General features: G+C 41.3%; 1 protein-coding gene across 3 annotated transcripts in view; it reads left to right on the plus strand.

The window, feature by feature from the left end:
* PDS5A (PDS5 cohesin associated factor A) overlaps positions 1-12,240 on the plus strand; it is a 94,202-nt gene extending 81,962 nt beyond the window's left edge. Inside the window, exons 25-34 of one of the 3 annotated variants that reach the window (XM_040418959.1) lie at positions 235-439; positions 1,093-1,207; positions 1,310-1,442; positions 3,439-3,558; positions 5,866-5,928; positions 6,741-6,886; positions 7,387-7,492; positions 8,018-8,368; positions 10,129-10,269; positions 11,088-12,240. In XM_040418959.1, coding sequence (XP_040274893.1) covers positions 235-439; positions 1,093-1,207; positions 1,310-1,442; positions 3,439-3,558; positions 5,866-5,928; positions 6,741-6,886; positions 7,387-7,492; positions 8,018-8,368; positions 10,129-10,269; positions 11,088-11,123 — 1,416 coding nt within the window. In that variant the 3' untranslated portion in view covers positions 11,124-12,240. Of the gene's footprint in view, positions 1-234; positions 440-1,092; positions 1,208-1,309; positions 1,443-3,438; positions 3,559-5,865; positions 5,929-6,740; positions 6,887-7,386; positions 7,493-8,017; positions 8,375-10,128; positions 10,270-11,087 lie in introns of those variants that run through there. The other 2 variants (XM_040418957.1, XM_040418958.1) reach the window with 2 other exon arrangements.
* The last annotated feature ends 3,328 nt before the right edge of the window (positions 12,241-15,568 follow it).

The raw sequence follows: 15,568 nt of genomic DNA on the forward strand, positions 1-15,568 counted from the left end.
GGGCAAATGGATGATGCAGAGATTATGAAATAAACCTCACTTGAATTGCAAAAATCTCAACCTGAGTGCCTCAATACTTTATTACTGGGCTAGAGGATTGTCATGCAAAAACTACTTTTCTATTATATAAAGACCATTCTTCTGTCCACCTGTCTCTCTTCTAGGTAACATGGAGGTGCTGCTGGAATGTAGTGAATTGCCAGTAGATGATGATAATTTGTGTTTATCTTACAGGATGAATGCTACCAAGTTCGACAGATATTTGCACAGAAGCTGCACAAGGCGCTGGTTAAACTTCTGCTTCCACTTGAGTATATGGCTATCTTTGCACTTTGTGCCAAGGATCCAGTGAAAGAAAGAAGAGCACATGCCAGGCAATGCTTGCTCAAAAACATAAGTATACGGAGGGAATACATAAAGCAAAACCCAATGGCAACTGGTGAGTTTATGTAAGAAAGCAGCCTACAGATCTTTTACTGTAACATATACTTAAAGAGAACCTGTCACCTCCCAAAACCATCCCAAGCCGGCAGCAGTACCTGCGTGTAGCCAGCAGCGTGTTTCTGATGATGCCTTTCTTTCTGATAGCAGATGCAGCAAAAGTACTGAAAACTTTGTTTTATCACCTGCCCGGCACGCTTCTCCACACATGCTTGAAGTCACGGAGGCAGTGGCCTCCTTGCTTTAAGTCACGGTAACCACGCTCCCTTCCCTGCCTCTTCGCTATGACTGACAGCCGGCTGTTCGGCAAAGGCAGCCGAACTCTTGTGCATAAGCGCTGTCAGTCACAGCAAAGGGCAGGGAGTGTGGTTACCGTGACTTGAAGCAAGGAGGCTACTGCCTCCGTGACTTCAAGCATGTGTGGAGAAGCGTGCCGGGCAGGGGATAAAACAACGTTTTCAGAGCTTTTGCTGCATCTGCCTTCAGGAAGAAAGGAATCATCAGAAACATGCTGCTGGCTACACGCAGGTACTGCTGGCGGCTTGGGATGGTTTTGGGAGGTGACAGGTTCCCTTTAAAATTTATAGACTTGTATTTCACAAGCTTTCTGGAACCCCTATCATGACCGTGTGGTGGTTTGTATTTCCACAGAAAAGCTTTTGTCGTTACTGCCTGAATATGTTGTACCATACATGATTCATCTTCTGGCTCATGATCCAGATTTTACTAAACCTCAGGATGTTGAGCAACTCCGTGATATCAAAGAGTAAGTTTTCAAGAAGCATTCACAGCTTTTAGTTTACTTGTGAGTATCTGGAAAAAATTACTACTTGTTGTAACCTTTTTATTAAAAACTGTCTTTCCCAAGGTGCCTTTGGTTCATGCTTGAAGTTTTAATGGCAAAGAATGAAAACAACAGTCATTTATTCATGCAGAAAATGTGTGAGAGCATCAAACAGACTCGGGATGCCCAATCTCCTGATGATCCTAAAGCAAATGAAGTGAGTCAAAACTGCATTATGACGCATGCAAAAAGCCATATTGCAACTCTATGCAAGCTCCAAATAGTTTCAGCTGTAGAAATCTCTGGGATCCTGTTGTACATCCATATGTCACTGATTTTAGTACAGAATTGCAGGGATTTTGTTTATCACTTATCAGGCTCAGTGCACAATAACAATCACATGTATAAGGCACTGTATAAGGATAGCACAGTAAAGGAGATTTATTAAGACATTAAAGGGGTTTCATGGTCTAGATATTGATAACCTATCCTTGGGTTAGGAGCTGAGCTTTGGTGCAATGACAAGACAATTGTGACTCCCTTGTTGCACCAAGCAGCTCATTTTACATATTAGCGAAAATGTGATCTCCTGCAATGGAGCCTTGGATCAGGAAGGTGTCCTTGCCCGCTCATCCTAAAACTGTACCTACTTTTCTCACCACTGAGACGGAAAAAAAATCACCAATTTTATAAATGATGTGTACTGTGACTTGGGGCATCAAAACACCTTTAATAAATGGGGATGTTTGTAGAGGTAGCACAGGTATAATGTTAGCGATCTTGCTCATTGCAAACAGTGTGGTCTCTGTCTTCGGTTTCTTATCTGCCCAGTTTTTGTATGGTCGGCATTTGATCAGTGTTTTTCCTCTCTTTGTACGGCAAAACCAGGAGTGACCGAAGAGTTAAAAATCTTTCCATTATACTTTTTCTCTGCAGGGTCCACTCCTGGTTTTTTATTACAGATCAAATACTCACCATATAATGGCCATATTAAGAACTATGATCTGTAAGCAAAATTTCTTTTACTCCCTCCCCTTCTCTTACAATTTTTGCTTTGTTCTTTAATGAATATGCCCTGTCACATTATTCTGACCACCAGCTAATATCCAGGCTAACAGTATCGGAGTGACTGCTGTGTGCAGCACGGACAGCAGCTACACGGGCTGGGCTCAGTAAGGTCCTGGTAGGGTGTCCCAGGTATCTGGAGCCATGGTGACTGCAGTGCACCCCACAGCTGATGGAGGGTGCACAGGGAAGGATCCATAGAGCCAACACAACTATCAGGGTGGGGTATTAGGAGGCCAAGGTAGTACTTGGAAGTTTTGCTCATGCTTTTCCAACCAATGGTGGACATTTCTAGCCAAGGTATTTATAGCCATTGTCCTGCTGGAAGATCCCATCCACCACAGGGAAGACTAGAGGCATCTGTGGTTGTACATGATCTTCAAGGATGGATTCGAACACGAATCTGTTGAGTGCTTTCCACATGGATAAGTGGCCCAGAGAATGCCAGGAAAACATTCTCCAAACCATAACACTGCCACCAGCAGCTTGTTTTCTTCCAGCAATGGTTGCAGGGTGATCTTTCTCTGACTCATTGGAGAAGGCATCCCTTTGCCAATCAGTCGAGGTTCAATTCTGATATTACTGTGAAAATGGAAGCTGTTTCTGCTGATTCAACTTTTTTAGCAGAGGTGCAGTGACCATAACTCTGCTTCAGCGCCCCATACACAGTAGGGTTCACTCAACTGTTTTAGACACACGTCTGGTAGCCCCCCATTTTGGCAGTGCGTTGCTCCACTGTAGTATGTCAGTATACCTTTGTAGCCAACGTCCTCTCACATCCGTGGTACTTGGTGCTCTGCAGTTTCCACGTCACTTATTCACAATTTGTCCACCCACGATAGACTTTCACCACAGCAGCAGGTGAACAGTTACCCTTGGCCTGAAAGTTAATAATCATCCCTTTTTACAACTTTGATAAATCACCCCTTTTACCCATGACAGAAATGAGATGTGTGCAGACAGCTCACCACACACCTTCTGTCCCCACCAGGCCAGCTCACCACACACGAGCTAGGCGCTGCCAACTTTTAAAGTAGAAAGTGGTCATAGTAATGTGATAGAGGTGCTGCTTTTTATTATAAAGTAAAATATTTTTTTTTAGCCTGACATATTCTGTTGTACTATGAAATAATAATCTTTGTTTTTAGAAATTGTATACGGTCTGCGATGTGGCTCTTTGTGTTATAAACAGCAAAATTGCGATCACCCTTGCCGAAGCACCCAAGGAACCTATGTTACCAAGTCGATTTTTTACGCAGCCTGACATGGTAATCCTCAGCCCTGTTATTCTTTTATTATAAATTGCTTGACCTATATGTATACTGTCGTATATCTTCATATAAAAAGAATCTTCATATAAAAGAGAGGATCAAAGAAGAATATAACTATTATATGATCCTTCAGGCGGACATAATCGCCTCTAAGTTCTTTTATCGAGTATCTTAATTTGATGCAAGCAGTGAAACAAAGGGACAATGGTCTATGCAAAAATTTATATGTAATTTATTATACACAATACAAACCAAGAATATAACATCAATACAATTGCAAAGACAAACAATGAAGCTGCAAAATAATACCCAAAATATGCCACACGGTGGTGCTAACACACCACTACTTTACCAACACCCACTAACAAGCTATCATGAAAATACGAGAATATACCACGTCTGCAGCCATCTGTACAGACCCAAACTCAATACAGAAACTTTAGAGATGTTAACCCTTTGCTCTGTCACCTATGAACAATTTCAGTATATGGTAGTATGATATAACTTATAAATTCCTTAACTTGGTATGGCTATGGAATATAAAATTTCAGTCTGAGATTCTTTCTCTGATAGTATCATATGTATTATTTAGTGATATGCATTTTCACTACCAATTATAATATTGCTGTGGCCACTTAACACTATGAATCCACACAAAATGGGGATCTTAACTATATACCAAGCAAAGTGATTTATGAATACTACACGTACAGAAATATACGTTACTAGATCAAAGGATGAGCAGAGTTGCGGAGGATAACCAGCTCTCAGGGATTGGATTCTCTGGTAGTCGGGGACTAATCCAGGGTTTTCTTTCCTTGTAATGTAGTGGGGATCCTATGTGTTCTCTGTCTCGTGAAGTCTGTTGTTGTTGTTTTTTCCTTTCTTTTTCCCCTTTCTTTTTCTTCCTTTCTTTTTGTGATATATCCCGGTACGTGGTAATTATCCCCATCCTTATCTAATGATCACACCCCTTCAAGATTAGGATTTTCCAATCATGTTGGATGGGTGTGCTCATATGGTAAGGATCCTATGAGATCATATTTACCCAGAATGCACTATTGTGATTGGTGTCATGATATCCATTTGTCTCCAGATGGCACTGTTGTGTAACATATTAACATTAGACTTTTCAAGAATTAATTTATACGATGTGACTTTGTTACATATTATACCTTTTAACCTTTGCAACCTAAATCAATGAGGAGGGATACTTCTTTGACACTCTGAAGTAATCTTTCCCAGACTTAGTGGGGCCATCATGATTTTCCCCAGACTCTTAATGGGCCTTACACTCGCACGTGGGTTAGTATAGTCTAACTGTCCAAACGACTGATTCATTATGGTTAGAATAACATTAGCTCCTCTGAGTAAATTCCATTAGCAGAAAATCAAATTAAACGTTTTCCATATATCCTAATACATATTCGCTTAGTGAGACACACACGGCATAAAGTGTGTGTGATATATACCTTGTTATAATGTGTCAATATATATGAATTCTTAATTGGTTTATGCTAGGACTAAATAAATCCACTTTATGTATACATACGTTATACTTTCGATTATATGAATAAACACACACATCAGATGTTTCTCCTGAAACGGCGTTACCTCCTTCATATCCTTGCAATGAGGTAAAATTACTCCCTTTAGATAAACCTACATCTGTGGCAATGACTTTTAACGAACAATGCTCTCCATACATAGTCTGAACCTTATATAGAGTAAGCTTTCTGTGACCTTTCCATTGGCCTACTCCAGACACATAGTAAAATTGTAACTATGGTTCAGGACGAACTTTCTTAAAGGCAATTAACGTCCATCTTGACTAGAATAAGCAGACATCACTGTATCCTTATGAAAAGGCATAACAATACTATATGAACGTTACAGATGTTCTTGACATTCAGAGTAGCATTATCCGTTGGCACTCTGCCCTAAAATTCAGTTAATGAGGCTAATCTGCAATACCCCACAAAAACTGCGATCATGTGTGTCAGCAAAGTTTTACAATCCTACACAATCCCTTCGAGGCGTCCACCCTGTAATGATAATGAGATTGTGCACTCTGTTACAGGAACAGAGCACTTGACGGGCAGCTACACGATTTTCAGTATGACATCAAAAGTATTGCCCTGTCCTTAAGAGGTTAATTATTTCAATACATATTAAAGATAAAAAACCTATTGCACGTTTTCCCTTTTTTGTACTTTTTGCTTGCTGAAATGAATTCCTTATTTTTCTGTTGCTTTAGCTCGATTGTATTTGGGAGAGAATAACAAATGATTCTGTATCTTGCAGGACTTCTGCAATGACAAGAGCTACATAAGTGAAGAGACAAGGATACTTCTATTAACGGGAAAGGTAATAGTTTAAACAGCCTGTAAATTGTATGAACCCTAAAATATCATTAAAAAATTACATGATTATGGGTGGCTGTGGTTAGCTCTGGTGCCCTGCAGCGTTGGGGTCCTCCTAGGTTTGAATCCGACCAAGGACAACATCTGCATGGAGTTTGTATCTTCTCCCTGTGTTTGCCTGGGTTTCCTCCGGGTTCTCTGGTTTCCTCCCACACTCCAAAGACATACTGATACGGAACTTAGATTGTGAGCTCTATTGGAGACAGCAAATGATAATGTCGTTAAGTGCTGCAGAATACGTCGGCGCTATAGAAGTGAGTAAAATAAAAAGTTGCAGGAAATAAGAATGCAGGAGTTGTTCCCTTTTTAAGTGTTTTCAAGACTGCGTGCAGTAATGATTACGGAGTTAGGGCTCTTGCACATGACCGTAGCCTGATTTGTGGTCCGCAAAACACGGATACTGGCCGCGTGCAATTCGGTATTTTGCTAAATGGAATGCCCTGTCCTCTATAGAACTGTCCTATTCTTGTCTGTAAAACGAACAAGAATGGGATATGTTCTATCTCTTTGCGGGACAGTGATGCGGACAACACAGTGTCAATGACTGGGTCCGCAACTGTCCTGCACAAAAATGCAGATCTGATGCAGAAAAAAATATACGTTTGTGTGCATGAGCCTATAACATTTTCTGCTGCTGGTTTTTCAGAGGACCACTAATATACTTGGATTGCGTTTATAATGCACTCAAAGCCATAAAGTTTGTTCTTCATACATTTCATGGTTTTCACTTGTTTTTTGTTTTTTTCTTTCCGGTAGCCAAAACCGACAACTGTCCTTGGTGCACTGAACAAGCCTCTCTCTGCCACTGGCAGGCGGCCTTATCAAAGGAGTTCTGGTACTGATGCTGTAATCAATACAATTATCATTTCCGAATCAGACCCTAATGTTCTTTTGCGGCAAAGGTAAAACAAAGACCACTTTCTCTTTTTTTGAATAACTAAAACTTAAATATGTGTTCACTAAGGGGGAGATTTACTAAGCTAATTGGCACACCCAATAGGTGCTTCCAAGTTAGAGACGTGTTGAAAGAGGTTTTAAAAAGGTTATGTGGCCTGTGAGCTAACAAACCCTATGGTCCTAACCTGTGCCCCATCAAACACAAAGCCACACTTGTCTGTCAGCAGTCCCGCTGTCCCAGGATAACATATCATTCAAGCAGATGTGACCATTGAGGCCTGTGATTTGGCCCAAGACCCTTCCTGGTCCTTCAGGAACAGGGCAGCAGCAGGACAGCGGACAGGCAAGTGTGTTTTTGTTTTTTATTAGTTTTATGGGGAAGATTTTAGGACCACAGGGGGTTTTCTGCTCCTGAGGGTTTTGCATGTAATTATTCTTTTGCATATAAGAAAGCAGATTGTATTTATTCTTGCAATTTTGTAAATAATAAATCATTTCTTTTTAGGGATCAGAGTTTAGAAGTATCTGAAATTGGTGTAAGTGAAAATGAGGAGCATCCAGTTAGAATGATCTCCGCCACGCCAGTCAAATGTGACGTGGTCAAGAGCAAGGTACAGTAACCTCACTACTTGTTTTGTTATATTTAAAGGGGCTTTCCAGAAATTAAATATTGATGACCTGTCTTCAGAGATTATCATTATTACATTGATGGGGGTCTGACTTCCAGCACCCCCGCTACTCCGCTTTTTGAAAGGGGCAAGCAAGCACAGAGTCCTATTCACAGCATTTCAAGCTCAGCTGCTGTACATTATATAGGGGCTTTGTTTGGCACTGCAATTCAGTCATATTCACATGAATGGGATTGAATTGCACAAAGGCCATGTGCCCAATGGACATGACATTACAGTTCGATGAAGAGGCCGCAGTGCTTAAGCAGGTGATCGCAGGTGGTTCCAGCAGTTGGAACCCCACTAATCAGATATAGGTAACCTATGCTGAGTATAGGTTATCACTATTTAAATCCTGGAAATGCCTTTAATTCAAAACAGTTTTTTTTTTTTTTTGTCAGTTTTTTTGTCACATCTTATGTCTTCTGATTTATCTTGTTTTACATGTGTATTTATTTTTTTTCTCAGGAGGTGATTTCTGATCCGATAGCTACGCCAAATATTGGTACAGAAAGAGGGAAAAAAAGACCCGCAGCTTCACCAGGGACAGAAAATATCCATAAAGAGACTGAGGACAAAAAGGCAGATGATGTAGTTCCCACAGCACCACCCAAGCCTAGAAGAGGACGGCCACCAAAGTCAGAGTCTCAGGGCAGTGCAGCAAAAAATGATGACTCAAGCAAGCCGTCTGGACGAGGACGTAAGAGGGCAGCAGCCAGTCAAGCAAGTGCCCCTGGGATGGAGGCAGGTAATGCAAAGGTACCAAAACAGCAAGATCTTACAGCCAAAAAAACAGCACAAAGACAAATGGATTTACAAAGGTAACATACAAATATATATTTATATAATTTTTTTTGTATGACTTTTTTATTTATTTAAATGACTGCATGTAAATGTGGTTTTATGAGATTGAAAATGTTGCTTTTCTCGCCCATATTCATTGGGGGACACAGGAACCGTGGTATAGCTATGTCCTCTAGGAGGCGCTGACACTAGATAAAGCTGTTAGCTCCTCCCCTGGCCGCTATACCCCCTCCAGCCTGGAGAGGGAGCTTCAGTGCAGTTCCACCTTTATCAGTGTGGTTAGTATGACGGTGGTCCCATAAATCAGTGACGGGTCAAGTAGCTGCTTGTTGCAGTCTGGGTAGACACCCCTATATTTTACTTAGACATTATAATAAAGATTTTGTTATTTTGTTTTAGCGTCCTTTCCCATATATATATAATTATGAGATCCATTAAGACTGGCATTTCATACACCAGTCTTAATCTAAAAGTAAGAACGACTACGATGCAGGACGCCTCTTAAGAAAATGGAAGCATCTGTGGAGTTGGAGTCACCCCTATTTAAAAAGTAATGGGGAAAGCTGAATATTTTTTTTTTTTTTTATGTACTGCACAGCCATTGATGCTTGTAGTTAAGTCGAGACTAATGGAGGTTATATAACAACTATGTGATACATAACTAGCTGAATTAGCATTTTGTGGATTTAAGGCTCTGTTCACACTCCTTTCCATGAGGTTTCTGTTGCTCTATGATGGCTAGAATAGTGTAGAATCTGCACTTTTCTATCCAGTGAAAGGATTGAAACCTGTTGGTCCCTACACTATAAGTAAATGACACCTGTTACAAAATGAATCCATCATGGCTCCTGTGAAATCAGAAGCAACTTCAGCATTGTGTATCTCCCTTAACGACCATCCTTTGACAGCAAGCAAAGCTGTCCTCTGGTCTGCAGTGAATCCTTTGGCATCACTGCACTAACGCTCCTGCAATCTAGCAGAACTGGGTAGGGTGCATGGCTGCCGGAGACGGCCCAGGACCCAGAGGAGAAGACAGAAGCAGCTTGTATTGTATTTTCCTGCCTACATTGTGCTCTGTATGACTAGAGCAAGCGACAATGCCACTGCCTCTTAGGAAATCCAGATCAGCTCTGCTGGTTAAAAGGTGACGGTCTCCCCTTATGTTTAGGTCTTTTATTATATTAGTTCCTTTAGTACTTGAACCTGTGATCTTTTGATTACTTGTAGTGTGCACTGTAATACTCCTGTATTACAGTGCATAGTCATTCTGGTCAGCCAGGACATGGCAGGCCTGCGGTACTTTAGAAGGCCCCCATCTACCATACTGAGTACTCTTCACCTCGTGATTGCATTCAGCTCATACTGAGTCCTCTCCCCACTAGATGCTGCTGTCGCTATTGACCGTGTCATCTGAGGGGTTAAACTGCCCAGTTATCTCCGATCCCTGTAGTGAGAGCAGGATGCCTGCGGTATAATGCAGAGGGCACCTGCCAGTGATGGTACATGCCCAGCTCCTAAGCTGGCGCCATCGCCCTGTGGGTACTATTAAGAAGTGGGTTATGAATGAATGTCTCCTAATACAGAACGTATGGTATTGCAGCATTCATGTCAACCTAATGGAGGCAGATGAGAAATATAAATAAGACCGCCCTATGTTTCCTGGATTGTGTTTTACTGAGTATTAGCCATGTAAAAAAAAAAATATATTTTTTTAAGAAAGTATGATGTAAGTTATTCCAGAGAAACGTACTTGTTCAATGTGGTAATCTGTCGCTTCTTCCCGCAGCCTATGTCTGGGCAGTGAAGGAGATACCCTGTGGGAGATAGACTCCAGTCCAGGATATCCAGCTAGTGAAGCAGAGCTATTTAGTGCATGTGAGAGCAGCCAGGAGGCAGAAGAGAGAGGTTTCCTCCAGGTGCAGCTTCATAGAGGACAGAGTAGAAGCATAGAAATTGTCACCTCTTATAACGCCTGTCATTGACAATTGTTATGCTTTATTAACCTGTTCTTTAAATGTATCCCGCATCTCATGAGAGGCAAACGGAGACCATGACCCGTGGGGATCAATTTATTTTCTGCCGGAAAATGTAGTATTATATGGTGTTCGTTCAGATGACCGCCATGGGGTCAGACTTATCTCTTTATTACATCCCACCTACTGGTACGATTTTTGTGTGGACAGAGCCCGGTGGGGTGTCATCTGCTCAGCACCTTATGGATTATTTTATTATTTACATTATTTATTCTATGTATGTCTTTTGATGTGATATAATGATGTTTTTGTACTGCATGTGTGGTCTTGATGATTCGGTTTTGTAGTTATGTGCCCACACATGATATTGTGTTACGTAGTGGTTTTTGGTTGGTTTCCTACTATATTATGCTGCGTTTTTCCACACGTAAATCCGTTGCAATTCTGTTGCGTTCATATCTCTTTGGTTGCCTAATGTATTTTTTAAAGTGTTTGTCCAGGATTAGAAAAACATGGCGGATTTCTTAAAAAAACAAACAAAACAAAAAACGGCGCCACGGGGTTGTCTTGTTTTGCAGCACAGTTCCGTTGGAATTAGTGGAGCAGAGCTGCAATACCATACACAACCTGTGGAGAGGTGTGGTGCTGTTTTTGGAAGAAAGCGGTCATGTTTTTCTAATCCTAGACAGGTATGTCAAATGTCCGGTTTGCGTTTATGCCTCATTTTTGTGACTTTTAGGTTTGTTTGTTTTTCTGCACAGGTAAAAAGAAAGATCCTGAACAAAAGGCAGAAGTGACTGTCCGTAACCAGGCATGCTCCACACTTCAAGACTGAATTCCGTTTTTTATTCAGAAGATAAACTTGCTTCAAACATGAACTGCTTTCTACTTTTAACAAATACAAAAAAAAAAAAAAAACTGAAATGTAGTCTTCAGCAAGCCCAATGAATTTTGAAAACTTTTTTTTTTTTTGTTTCCATCCATTGAAATCTCACTATGGTGGTTGTTGGGTCTCCTTGACGCCGTGTCTGCTGTATCCTGCTGTACAAGACAAAGCCAGAAGGTGCTGATGTGACTCTCCAGCCTCATGAATCTTGACCCTGCACATAGGACTCGTTGTGAAAACAGATTGTACTGTTTTCTGCTGGTGTACATAGAGGGAAGGCACAGCCGGAAGGAATGTGTGGAATTAATGAATTAGAAAAACTGTTTTATGTAAAAATAAATGTGCTACAAGTCTACTTTTTAAATAGAATGAGATGTACAGCCCCTCACCCCTGACCAACCCCATGAGACGATATCATGTCCCACTTATCTCTCTGCACTAAATAGGAGAGGGAGTCACCATTTAATTTTTAATTATTATTTTTTTTGCAGACATTTCATTAATGCCATTCTTTCACCCCCTTTGTTCTGGATTAAAATTTAGGTAAATGTACATATATATTTTTTTCTTTTAAATACCATATATCACTTCTCGTAAAACGCCATTTTGATAAAATGCTCATGTTGGAATACTGTATTGCATAAGCAACACAGTCCGGCACTTGATTTTATAATGTTGGTTGCCAGATTTTTAATAACAATATAAAACATTTTTCAAAATTCCTCTTTTTTGTTTTTTTTTCTTGTTTGTTTTTAAGAAAATGGTTGCGTTAGGCAGCTGTATACCGGAAACGGAAATGCTGGCTGTTTTTTTTTTTGTTTTTTTTTTTTTTAAGGTGTTTTGCGGTTCTAAAGTCCATGTTTCTTGTTTGTGGCAGAATATTTTTTTATTTTAGATAAGTGTGCACTCTGCATTTTGTCAAAGGATTAGTGGACACGTAAGTGTTGCCCTAATGCTGCCCGTGCACCTTGTATGTACACATGATCATATTTAAGTTTTGTTGCATACAATAAACGCTTTTAGGTGTCGCATTGTGTCCATTGTTTTTTTTTGTTTGTTTTTTTGTTTACTTTCCATTTTCATTCATTCATTCATTACAAAGATCTAAGCTTTTTAATAATAGAGGATAATTCAATCTAGTGTCTATATTAGTGATGTTTGCTCTGCAGGGAACAAAAATCACGGCACTCGGGTATAGAATGCACGTTAATCAAATATTTATTTAATCCACTTGCAGTGAAAACACTAGGGATGAAATAAATATTTGATTAACTTGCATTCTATACCTGAGTGCTGTGATTTGTTTTCTATAATTTTGGGACATTACCCCATAACAGAGCACCGGAACCTAAAAATAGTGCCACTGCCAACCATTATAGTTTTAAAGGGAAGGCTGCCATCACCTTTTTGGGTATCAGACTTCATGGCGCTGTCTCTCAGCATTCTTACCATGCCCCTAATAAAGTGTCTGCATTTCACTACTTCGAGTGAGCAATTCTCCCTGCATTAGGACAGATCCCCAAACTGAGGTGCCCCTGCCATCATGTGAAAAACTAATCGTCTGAAGGGTCTTCACAAGAAATGTTTCATCTGATCTCACACACGGAGAGAGATTTATCAAAACTGGTTTAGTTGCCCATGACAACCAATCAGATTTCAGCTTACATTTTTCAAAGGAGCTCTGAAAAATGAAAGGTGGAATCTGGTTGCTATGGGCAACTAAGCCTGTCTTGCTAAATCTCCCCCAATGTTTGTAGGTCTGAGCTAAAACATCTCAAATAAAATCTACAACTCCCAGCATGCAAAAATGCTCAGCTGTTATAATTCCTATAGAAGTGAATGGAGCATTCTGGGAGTTGTAGTTTCAGAACCCCTGGAGTGCCGCCGGTTGCTGATCCTTGCTCTAGTGTGTGCTACTTTATATGACGGCAAGGCTTCTTTTTTTGTGTGTGCGCTGGACAAGTTCCACTTCCTAACTTTTATTATTGCATACAATGTAATAGGAATCTGGAAAAAATTCCAATTTGGGTGGAAATGGAGAAACAGTATCGCAGTTTTATAGGTTTTGTTTTATGGAGTTCCCTATGCTGTAAAACTGACCTGTTCACTTAATTCCCTGGGTTAATTCCCACAATTACAGTGATCACATTTTAATAGTTTTTCTTGTGTTTTAGTACTTAAAGGGAATATGTCACCAATGACTGTCCCTATTAAACTGTGGTTCATCTGATTTAAAACACCGTTTTTTGTTTGTTGATCAGAGGCTCCGTTCTAGAGTTATACTTTTTGTTTCTTAATATGCAAATTAGACCTTTGGTGCAATGAGGGCATCACCATTGCTCTTGTTGCACCCAACCCCACTCCTTTCTCTGGCCCTCCCCTCCCTCGCTACTTTGGCAGAGCCAGGCAGAGACAAAGCAGCGATGAAGGGGCTGGCCACAGAAAGCAATGGAGCCTGGGTACAACACGAGCAATGATGACACACTCATTGCACCAAAGGCCTAATTTTCATATTAAGAAAAAGTATCAGAACTTGAACGGAGCCTCAAATGAAATAAAAAAATTAATGCATTTTAATCAGGTGAACCACAGCGTGATATGCTGACCCTCCAATTTGCTCCCTCGATCTAGGTGCGGGAGAGCCGTGCTCCCAAGATTTCACTGCTCAGATGTCACGGTCGCTGTTCACCATGAGTGGACACAATCTTTAAAGGGGTTCTCCGGGAATGAAATAAATTACAATACCTAAATGTTACTTTATGATAAATATATTCCCAAATACGTTTCATTAGTTATAATGGCTTTTTTGTCTAGGGAGCAATCATTAGGAGAAATAAAATGGCCGACATCCTATTAAGGGTCCATTCACACGTCCGTAGCGTGTTTTGCAGATCCGCAAAACACGGACACCGTCAATGTGCGTTCCACATTTTGCGGACCGCACATCGACCGCACTAATAGAATAGGACATGTTCTATTTTTTTCGGGAATGGAAATGCGGACCCGGAAGTGCGGCCATAGAAATGAATGAGTCCGCAATTCCGTTCCGCAAAATGCAGAACGAAATTGCGGACGTGTGAATGGGGCCTAATACACACAAAAACTGTCCTAATCACACAGGAGGACAAGTTATTTCACAACACTGAGGTAAAGAGCTGCCTCATCCTCCTCTCTACTTGTCAGGGATTATGATCCTGAATACAGATGAATCTCTGTGGGAATAGAGATGAGACATGAGAGGAGGGTGAGGTGTGGCTAATGAGCAGTAGCACTTGTTTACAGTCTCCATTACCACAGCCTGTCCTACCTCTCTGTATTAAAGGGGTTATCCGGGTTCAGAGCTGAACCCGGACATCCCTCCATTTTCACCCAGGCAGCCCCCCTGACATGAGCATCGGAGCAGTTTATGCTCCGATGCTCTCCTTTGCCCTGCGCTAAATTGCGCAGGGCAAAGGCATTTTTAGGAGTTTTGGTGACATACCGGGGCTCTCCATGGGGCTGACAGGAACCCCGGTGACGTCAACGGCACTTATGGGCGGGATTTAGCTCGGCCCTAGCCAGTAAAACGGCTAGGGCAGAGCTAAAGCCCACCCCTCAGAGCCGGTGACGTCACCGAACACACTGCAGGGCGGAAGTTACCGCCCAGCAGTGTGTTATTGAAAACAAAAGAGCCCGTGCCCTGCGCGATTTAGCGCAGGGCACGGGAGTGCATTGGAGCATGAGATGCTCCGATGCTAGGCTCAGGGATGCTGCCGGGGTGAAAATAAGGGTATGTCCGGGTTCAGCTCTGAACTCAGACAACCCCTTTAAGTTCCCCAGATATACGGCTAAAGCTCTTATCAGATGTATTATGGATCGTAATCCCTGACCAGTAGGGTAGAGAGGAGGATTAGGCAGCTCTTTACCTCAGTGCTGTGAAGTAACTTGTCCTCCTGTGTGGACAAGTTTTGTGTGTACTATTGGGATGGTGGCCATTTTGTTTCCCCTGATGATTGCTCCCCAGACAAAACAAGCCATTATAACTAATGAAAGATCTTTGGGAATATAAAGTAATATTTAAATATTTTAATTTTCTTAATTCCCAGAGAACCCCTTTAAGGACCCGACGTACACCATATATGTTGGGAAGGTGTTAACAGGCGCATGGTTGGTATGCTGTTGAACAGTCCTACTGTCCCATGCAGTCTGATGCACCAAAAGCTGCTGACAGGTTCCCTTTGTAAAGGGGGTGTATGTTATTTCTAGAAACCATGCCACTCCTGTCCAGTGGCGGTGTCATGCATTACAGCTCGGCAATATTCACTGGAATAAGGCCTAGTAACAATGCCAGACACCCCCAGTTGTCAAGAGTGATGC

The sequence above is a fragment of the Bufo bufo genome, chromosome 2 (assembly GCF_905171765.1).
Source record: "Bufo bufo chromosome 2, aBufBuf1.1, whole genome shotgun sequence".
Taxonomy (NCBI): Eukaryota; Metazoa; Chordata; class Amphibia; order Anura; family Bufonidae; genus Bufo; species Bufo bufo.